The 8,963-nt window shown below is 62.6% G+C and overlaps 1 protein-coding gene across 2 annotated transcripts; it reads right to left on the reverse strand.

Annotated features, from left to right (window-relative positions):
* Positions 1 to 4,154: 4,154 nt before the first annotated feature.
* On the reverse strand, positions 4,155 to 8,358 carry U2AF1L4 (U2 small nuclear RNA auxiliary factor 1 like 4). Of its 2 annotated transcripts, XM_039512180.1 has the most exons (8): positions 8,279 to 8,358; positions 7,916 to 8,003; positions 7,652 to 7,718; positions 7,350 to 7,399; positions 6,884 to 6,982; positions 6,465 to 6,598; positions 4,991 to 5,086; positions 4,155 to 4,563 (listed from the first exon to the last, which is right to left on the reverse strand). In XM_039512180.1, the coding sequence occupies exons 1-8, from the start codon at positions 8,320 to 8,322 to the stop codon at positions 4,479 to 4,481; spliced, it is 663 nt and encodes a 220-aa protein (XP_039368114.1). In that variant the 5' UTR covers positions 8,323 to 8,358; the 3' UTR covers positions 4,155 to 4,478. The 2 variants fall into 2 exon arrangements, with proteins under 2 accessions (XP_039368114.1, XP_039368115.1); XM_039512181.1 differs by lacking the exon at positions 4,991 to 5,086.
* Between the last annotated feature and the right edge of the window lie 605 nt (positions 8,359 to 8,963).

An 8,963-nucleotide genomic window follows, 5' to 3' on the forward strand; every position in this document is an offset into this window, starting at 1 on the left:
CTCCCATGGATCTGGGCTGCGTGGTCTCTTGGACTGGACGCGACCTGACCGTGTCAGTGATCACTGATCACTACGTCCAGCTTGTCTGGGGGGCGAGCTGGACTGGAGAGCCCAAGGGGACTGTCTGGGACTCGATGGTGAGACGGGTGCCGTGGTCCAGGCACAGGGAAATCTAATTACAGCTCCTGCAGTCACTATGTGCAGTTCACACTTACTGCAGCAGGTCCTTTTAAAGGCCAAAGGTTTTGATTCACGTCTGACTCCAGCCTATTGAAAGGCGTTTTCTTGAAGAAAGAAGAAACCCTTGAAAAATATCGTGTTTGCGCCTCGCTGCTGGAACTGCCCTTGCTACTCCCGGGGGGGATTCGGCACCAAAAAATTAAAAATTCTTCACAATATTTTAAAATTCTGCATATAAAATTATGCATAACACAATATAATCACACCAGGTTCCATTATTTTTCGTCATTTGTTTCAAAATACCCGTCAGCAAGGATGTGTGTAACAAGACTTGCATCTTTTTTGTTGTCTGTAATGTTTTTTGAGAAATAGATTCCTTATTAGGCATATTAATACAGAACGCTGAGTAATTTTTCATTTAAACTACACCACAGAACCGTATTTCCCACCTCCCTCCGACACAGGGCAAAGGCTTGGGGGAGTCAGGGGTAACGGAGGAGCTGAGGGAGAGGGAAGTAAATTGCTGGGAAGAAGCCTGGGTGTGAACTTGGGAGGAGTTTTTTGGGGGGTGCAGGGAGGGACTGTTAGGGAGCTTCCCCCAGACAGACCCTGGCTGACCCCTACCCTCTCCCATTCAGTAAGGCACATCTGCCCCTGTCCCCATGTGTCCCTCCACCCCCACTCAGACACCCACTGCCCCCATCCCCAAGTGGCCCTGCACACCCCCCCCACTGTCCCTATGTGGCTTTGTCCCCCCTCCCCCTCCCTGTGTCTCTGTCTCCCCACCCAGCCGCAGGGCCGGCTTTAGGCCGGTTCGCCCGATTCCCGTGAATTGGGCCCTGCGCCTACGAGGGCCCCACAGCGTCTGGAAGAGGGGCCCTGCAAGGGAAGGAAGGACCCTTCAACCGATTGAGCTGCCGTCAAATTGCCGCCGCTGTCTTCGGCGGCAGCTCAATTGCTGCTGCTGGCTTCAGCGGCAGCTCTTTTGAATCGGGCCCCGCACGTCCTAAAGCCGGCCCTGCCCAGCCACTCCCGTCCCTATGTAGCTCTGCACACCTCCCTCCCCAGCATGGCCCTGCGCCTCCACTCCCACTGAGCTCCTGCCCCACTCTGTCCTCCCCCCACTAGCCCTTGTGAGCCCATCTGACGCCCAGCACCCCACGCTGTGTCTCCCCATAGCTCCGTCTTCTGGCCTGACAGGCACCGTGGAGAAGGCAGCTGCTTATTCTTCCTCCACTGGTCGGGAGCTGCAGCTTTGCCCTAGCGCCACAGTGCCCTCTGGTGGGCAAAAGTCAGAACTGCAGCAACAATTCAGCAGAAGCTTTTTTCCGCTCAAAAAATTAAAAATCTGCAGGACTCGTTAATTATGAGCACACGCAGTAGCGCAGAATTCCCCCAGGAGTAACTTGGCAGCATAACACGAGCCCAGCGTAAAAAGTGTGGATGCAGAAACAAGGAAACGCAGCCGGTCGGTTTTCTAACATCGTTAAAAAGGTCAAAGTTCAGACGCTGATTCCCTGGTTGTGCCGCTCTACAGCTGGGTCAATAACCGGGCATGGAGATGGGCAGCATCCTGCTTAGCCAAAGGAAGCGCCAGGTTCGGCGGGAAGGTCGGATGTACCTGCAAGACGACATTTTACAGGAACGAACCTCATTTTGGGAACGGAACTCAACAGGACAAATGCAAAGCAAGACTCAGTTCCCCTCCTGTGCTCCCTGCAACACAGCACCCCTCCCACGCTGCTGTGTGGTATGCCCCTCCCCCTCCCAGCACAGCACCCCTCCCACGCTGCTGTGTGGTATGCCCCCTCCCCCTCCCAGCACAGCACCCCTCCCACGCTGCTGTGTGGTATGCCCCCTCCCCCTCCCAGCACAGCACCCCTCCCACGCTGCTGTGTGGTATGCCCCTCCCCCTCCCAGCACAGCACCCTCCCACGCTGCTGTGTGGTATGCCCTCCTCCCAGCACAGCACCCTCCCACGCTGCTGTGTGGTATGCCCTCCCCTCCCAGCACAGCACCCCTCCCACGCTGCTGTGTGGTATGCCCCTCCCCCTCCCAGCACAGCACCCCTCCCACGCTGCTGTGTGGTATGCCCTCCCCCCCCCTCCCAGCACAGCAACCCCACCCTGCTGTGTGGTATGCCCTCCCCTCCCAGCACAGCACCCCGCCCTGCTGTGTGGTATGGCCCCTCCAGCACAGCACCCCGCCCTGCTGTGTGGTATTCTCCCCAGCACAGCACCCCGCCCTGCTGTGTGGTATGGCCCCTCCAGCACAGCACCCCGCCCTGCTGTGTGGTATGCCCCCAGCAGAGCACCCCCGCCCTGCTGTGTGGTATTCCCCGCCCCAGCACAGCACCCCTGCCCTGCTATGTGGTATGCCCCCAGCACAGCACCCCTCCCACCTGTGTGGTAGGCCCTCCTCCCCTCCCAGCACAGCACCCCGCCCTGCAATGTGGTATGCCCTCCCCGCCCCAGCACAGCACCCCCACCCTGCTGTGTGGTATGGCCCCTCCAGCACAGCACCCCCATCCTGCTATGTGGTATGCCCCCAGCACAGCACCCCCACCCTGCTGTGTGGTATGCCCTCCCCAGCACAGCACCCCGCCCTGCTGTGTGGTATGGCCCTCCAGCACAGCACCCCTGCCCTGCTGTGTGGTATGCTCCCCAGCAGAGCACCCCGCCCTGCTGTGTGGTATTCCCCTGCCCCAGCACAGCACCCCTGCCCTGCTATGTGGTATGCCCCCAGCACAGCACCCTGCCCTGCTGTGTGGTATGCCCCCACCCCAGCACCCCTGCCCTGCTATGTGGTATGCCCCCAGCACAGCACCCCCTCCCACCTGTGTGGTAGGCCCTCCTCCCCCTCCCAGCACAGCACCCCCCGCCCTGCAATGTGGTATGCCCTCCCCCGCCCCCAGCACAGCACCCCCACCCTGCGGTGTGGTATGGCCCCTCCAGCACAGCACCCCCATCCTGCTATGTGGTATGCCCCCAGCACAGCACCCCACCCTGCTGTGTGGTATGCCCCTACCCCAGCACAGCACCCCGCCCGCTATGTGGTATGCCCCCAGCACAGCACCCCCATCCTGCTATGTGGTATGCCCCCAGCACAGCACCCCCACCCTGCTGTGTGGTATGCCCCCAACCCCAGCACAGCACCCCGCCCCGCTATGTGGTATGCCCCCAGCACAGCACCCCGCCCTGCTGTGTGGTATGCCCCCTGCCCAGCACAGCACCTCCGCCCTGCTATGTGGTATGGCTCCACCACCCCACTCCCCAGCACAGCACCCCGCTCTGCTGTGTGGTATGCCCCCAGCACAGCACCCCTGCCCTGCAGCATGGCCACCCCACCCCACTCCCAACACAGTGCCCCTGCCCTGCTGTGTAGTATGGCCCCATCCCCAGCAGAGCGCCCCTGCCCTGCAGCATCACCCCACCCCCAGCACAGCACCCCACCCTGCTGTGTGGTATGGCTCCACCACCCCACTCCCCAGCACAGCGCCCCTGCCCTGCAGCATCGCTCCCCACCCCAGCACAGCACCCCACCCTGCTGTGTGGTATGACGCCCCCCCCCCGGCCCTGCAGCACGGCCCCTCACCCTGCTTCCCGCAGCACAGCACCCCCCACTCCACTCCCTGCAGCACAGCGTGCCCTGTTCTGCCCCCCAGCTCACAGCACAGTGCCCTCTGCCAAGCCCCCTGACCAGCTTCCGCAGCACAGTGCCCCCCACACCGCTGCCCTGCAGCATGGCGCCCCTGCCATTCCCCCACCCCATGGCACGGCCCCCCCGCACCTCACTCCCTGCAGCATGGTGCCCCTGCCATGCCTCCAACCCCGCAGCATGGTGCCCCAACCCTGCTCGCTGCAGCACAGCACCCCCTACTGGTCCCCTGCCCCGCTCCCCATGGCACGGCGCCTCCTGCTGCCAATCGATGTAGTCCCTAGTTCATGCTGCACCCAGAGGGAATGAGACAGGGGTGGGGTGGATCATGTCTAGTTTATTCCAGCTCTCATCATTACATCCCACACGGGGGGAGGGACAACGTTCAGACCGTCACTCCCTGAGCAGTCCTCCCCGGATGCCTGGGTCCTACCGACTCCACAGCCGGGGAGAGGCCCCCCCAGTACACTCATGGGCTACGCAGGGTTACACTAGCAGAATGTAAATAGAGAGGGGCCTTAGGGATCCCCAAACCCTCCCACCGTGGGGACTCCAGCAGCTGCACTTCTGCTGGGTCTAGGGCAGGTCAGGTGACCTGGTGGCTGGGCAGGGCTAGGTGAGGCAAGGAGCCTGGGGAGGGGTCAGAAGCGTCCATAGCGATGGTCAGGCGAGCGCTGGCGTTTCTTGCCACGGGGCCGGTCGTGGGAACGCGATGGGGATGGGGCCCTGGGAGAGAGAACAGAGTCAGCATGGCCATGGCCGGACCCCAGGGGGCGCTGCGTCACCCACCCGGGCCCAGCCTCCCAGGGGGTGCTGCATCCTCCCCTGGCCCCCCAGGGGGCGCTGTGTCACCCCCCAGCCCCTAGAGCTCCCCCAGCCCCCCAGGGTTTGCTGTGTCATCCCCCTTCCCTCCTGAGCTCCCCCTGGGGGGCACTGCACCCAGCCCCTATACCTCCCCCCTGCATCATCATTCACCCAGCACCCCTGACCCCTGCTACTCATTCTGCCCCAGCACCCCCCGACCTCATTTGTACAGCCCAGGGACTTCCCTACCCTGCCCCCCCAGGACTCCCACGCCTCCCCTCCCCCAGGACAGCAGCTGCCCCCACCCTCCAGTCATCCCCCAGGGGCCCAGCCCCCTGCCCCCACTCACTGCCGCCGGCGGCTCCGCCCGTAGAGCTGCCGGCGCAGCTCCCGGGATATGGGCCGCAGGTGCATGAAGTTGCAGAACCCTCCGCGCGTGCACTCCCTGGGGGGCAGAGAGCAAGGGGGTGATAATCGGTGATGCGGGCACCTCATGGCAGCTGGTGCTGGCCAGGGGGCACTGACCATGAAGGGTTAACGGGGCCAGGGTACCTGGCAGGTACCTGCCGGGGGAGAGGAATCCCCAAGGCTCTACGTTCCCTCTAAGCTGCGCGGCCACACAGCTGCCTATCAAGTGCCGCGCAGGCACTTAGGGCTGTGGTGGGGAGAGAAGCCTCTCCCCAAAGGCCAGTCCTGCCACGGCACCCCTCCCCCGGCCCAGTCCTGAGCCTGCCCGCCCTTCCCCCGGCCCTGACCCAGCCCCAAACCTGCCGGCACCCGGGGACAGGTGCCTTCCCTAGCCCTGACCCAGCCCCGAACCTGCTGCAGCCGTGGGACAGGCGCCACTCCCCAAGCCCAGTCCTGAACCTGCCCACCCCTCCCCCGGCCCCGACCCCGACCCCGACCCAGCCCAGCCCTGAACCTGCCACAGCCGGGGGACAGGTGCCATCCCCAGCCCAGCCCAGCCCCGAACCTGCCGAGGCTGAGGGACAGGCGCCCCGGCCCTGCCCGGCCTGGACCTGCTGTGGCTGGGGGAGAGGCGCCTCTCCTCCCCAGCCCAGGTGCTGCTGAGGGGAGAAAGAGATGGGGTGAGGGGGGAGTCCTCTCTCCCCACTTTCACCCCAGTGCACCCCAAAGCCCTCATCTCCAGCTCCACCCCAAAGCCCACACCTCCAGCCGGATCCCTCACCCCCCTGCATCCCAACCCTCCCAACTCCCACACTCCAAATGCCTTGGGGGAGGGATAGCTCCGTGGTTTGAGCATTGGCCTGCTAAACCCAGGCTTGTGAGTTCAATCCTTAAGGAGATAAAAATCTGTCTGGGAATTGGTCCTGCTTTGAGCAGGGGGTTGGACTAGATACCTCCTGAGGTCCCTTCCAACCCTGAGCTTCTATGATTTCTATGACCTGAGCCCTCTCCCACACTCTGAATCCCTTGACTCCAGCCTGCAACATGAATTTTGTTAGCTGCACCAACACGGAGGTGATGTGTCACAAAATTCATTCCGCACATGTGTGGGAAAAATTCAAGGGAACACTGCCAAGGGTTAATGGGGTCCAGCCGCCCAGTGGGTACTTGCTGGGAAGGGGAGGTCCCCGAGGGGTTAAGCAGACCAGGAAGCCTGGTGGGTACTGGCCTGGGGAGAGGGGGGTCCCTGAGGGGTTAGAGGGCTAGCGTGACCAGCAAGTAGCTTCCTGGGGAGAGGTGATCCTGAGGGATCGTGGGTCCAGGGCGCCCAGTGGGTACTGGCCAGAAAGGGGGATCCCTGAGGGGTTAATGAGGACAGAGTCCCAGAGGTGCCATCCCTGTGCCCAGTCACTTACCCCATCTCGTACTGGCGGCAGCAGGACTCGCGGAAGTCGGTGACCGGGGACAGCTCGGCCCGCACGGCCTGGCCATTGAACCAGCGATTGTTCAGCTCCCCCACGGCCCGCTCGGCGTCCTCCTCCCGCCGGAACTGGGGAGGAACGAGTCAAAAGGGCCTGCCTCTGGGGAGCGCTGGCCCCCATCTGGCCCCAGGGCAGGTTCTGGCTGGCTCGGGGGGGAGGGGGGGAGGAATGGGGCACAAGGCCTTTTCCCTCTACTGGGCGCTGGCCCCAATCTGGCTCCAGGGCAGGTATTGGCTGGCTCGGGGGTGGGGGGGGAGGAATGGGGCACAGGGCCTTTCCCCTCTACTGGGCGCTAGCCCCAATCTGGCCCCAGGGCAGGTATTGGCTGGCTGGGGGGGGGCGCTGGGGGTTACCTTGACATAGACGTTGCCGACCAGGTGGTCCCCAAGGTTGTCACAAACGTTCATCTCCTCGATCTCCCCATACTTCTCCTCCAGCTCTGTGAAGACCTCCTGGCGCAGGGACAGAATGAGCTTCATGGGGCAAATACCCAGTAACACTGCACAGGGTTGGCTAGCCTGGCCCTCGGATGCAGCCACCTCTGGGGCAGGGCAGCTGGGGAACAGCCACACATAATGCTGCACAGGGATGGCTCGCCTGGCCCTGGGATGCAGCCACCTCTGGGGCAGGGCAGCTGGGGAACAACCACAGAGTGATACCACATAAGGCTGGCTTGCCTGATGTGAGATGCAGTCACTATTTCTGGCTTCTATTCCCAGCTCGGGAAGGGGAGAGGAGGGGAGTTTTGTGGTTGTGGAGTAGGGGAACCTGGGAACCAGGACTCCTGGGTTCTATCCTAGCTTGCTTTCAGTGACTTACCTCAAAGAAATTGTCATAATGCTCCTGCACTTCCACATCGCTGACATGACCTGGAAGAGAGAGACATAGACTCACGGCTGCCGGACAATGGACAAGCTGCATTCGGTGCCCCCTGTGCCTCCTGTTGCCAGGAGTGAGGGGCGTCTCCAGAGGCCATGAGCTTCCTCACAAGCAAGGCGGTGCCCAGGAGCATGGACAGAGACCCGACCAGGGCGTTAAGGGACGGGAAGGGCTGGGAGGCTGTGCACTTCCCCAGACAGTGTCCCATGCAGCTGGGCCAGGAGGGGGTAGCGGGTACTCACAGTGTGAGCCGTCTGCCGACTGGGCCGTATTCTGGGGGTTCCGATACAGATTCAGCAGCACGATGGTCTACAAACGGAGATGCAGACATAGTAAGGTGTCCGTGTACCCAGCTGCCCCCCGCCCAACGGTGGCTGCATCCCAGCAGCAGGTGAGCGGTCCCCATGTGGTGTTATGTATGTCTGTTCCCCGCCTGCCCCACCCCAGAGGTGGCTGCATCCGGATCCCCCAGACGCTGCGCCCCGGAGCCCCACGGCCAGGCTCACCTGGCTGAAGGTGGGTCTGTTGTGGAGGCGGGAACACCTGTCTCCGTGACGACAAGCCCCGATCTTAAAGTAAAAAGAGCAGTTAACCCTGGAAAAGGGCCAGAGATGTTTAGTGAGCAAGGGGCTGGTGGTGCCAGCGATCCCCAGAGTGCCTGGGACCCAGGAGTCCTGACTCCCAACCCCCACCTCCCTCCCAGAGCCAGGGAGAGAACCCAGGAGTCCGGACTCCCAACCCCCACGTCCCTCCAAGACCTCTTCCCTGAGCTAAGGAGAGAACCCAGGGGTCCCAACTCCCAACCCCCCGAGCCAGGGAGAGAACCCAGGCGTCCTGGTCATCTGACCTTTGCCCCCCTCCCCCCTCACTTGTCTTTCTCGGTGCCGAAGATGGAGGCCAGGTACTCGGCCATCTTCCCTCTTCCACCCGCCCCGGGGCACGCTGGGAGTTGTAGTCCCCACCCCAATAGACCCCCCTCGACAGACTCGGCGGCTTGGCTTGTACTGAGCATGCGCACCCGGACCGAGCAAGCTCAGTAACACCAGCTGAAGCCGCTGCCCTCGCTCTGCCCTTACTTGCCCGCTGCTCAGGGCTCCACTGTGCAGGGCACCCCCCAACCATGGTGCCCTGGGCAGGCCGGTCACCCACCCTTAAGGCATGTTTCTTTTGGTAACAAGCATGGCGGGGGGGGGGGCGGGTTCCAGTTCCAGTGCCCCAGCTGAGACACACCATCACAGTGTTTTAAGCAATCTGAAAATGTTTTTGTTGCAGCCCATGCATCTGGGTCCTCACAACGCTACGGGTAGTGCACCCTGGGCCCGTGAACATCCCCACCATAGGTGCCGACTCCATGCCCAGAGCACCCATGGGGAAAAATTAGTGGGTGCTCTGCACCCACTGGCAGCCAAGCTCCCCATCCCCATGCACCACATCCCCACTCCTCTGCAGTTTGGCAGCATGCTGGGAGGGAGGAGGAGCAGGAACATGGCACTCTCAGGAGGTGGGGAAGAGGCAGGGATTTGTGAAAGGAATTGGAATGGGGCAGAGAGTGGT

Source organism: Mauremys reevesii, linkage group 24 (assembly GCF_016161935.1).
Source record: "Mauremys reevesii isolate NIE-2019 linkage group 24, ASM1616193v1, whole genome shotgun sequence".
NCBI lineage: Eukaryota > Metazoa > Chordata > Testudines > Geoemydidae > Mauremys > Mauremys reevesii.

What these genes read in the sequence shown, in the direction of transcription:
- U2AF1L4 (XM_039512180.1), bottom strand. Translation starts at nt 8,322, where the DNA reads ATGGCCGAGTACCTGGCCTCCATCTTCGGCACCGAGAAAGACAA. An exon ending in ATTATGACAATTTCTTTGAG is followed by an intron (nt 6,983 to 7,349) that starts GTAAGTCACTGA and finishes TCCCTGCGCCAG; the next exon opens with GAGGTCTTCACAGAGCTGGA. An exon ending in TGCCGCCAGTACGAGATGGG is followed by an intron (nt 5,087 to 6,464) that starts GTAAGTGACTGG and finishes TCTGCCCCCCAG; the next exon opens with GGAGTGCACGCGCGGAGGGT.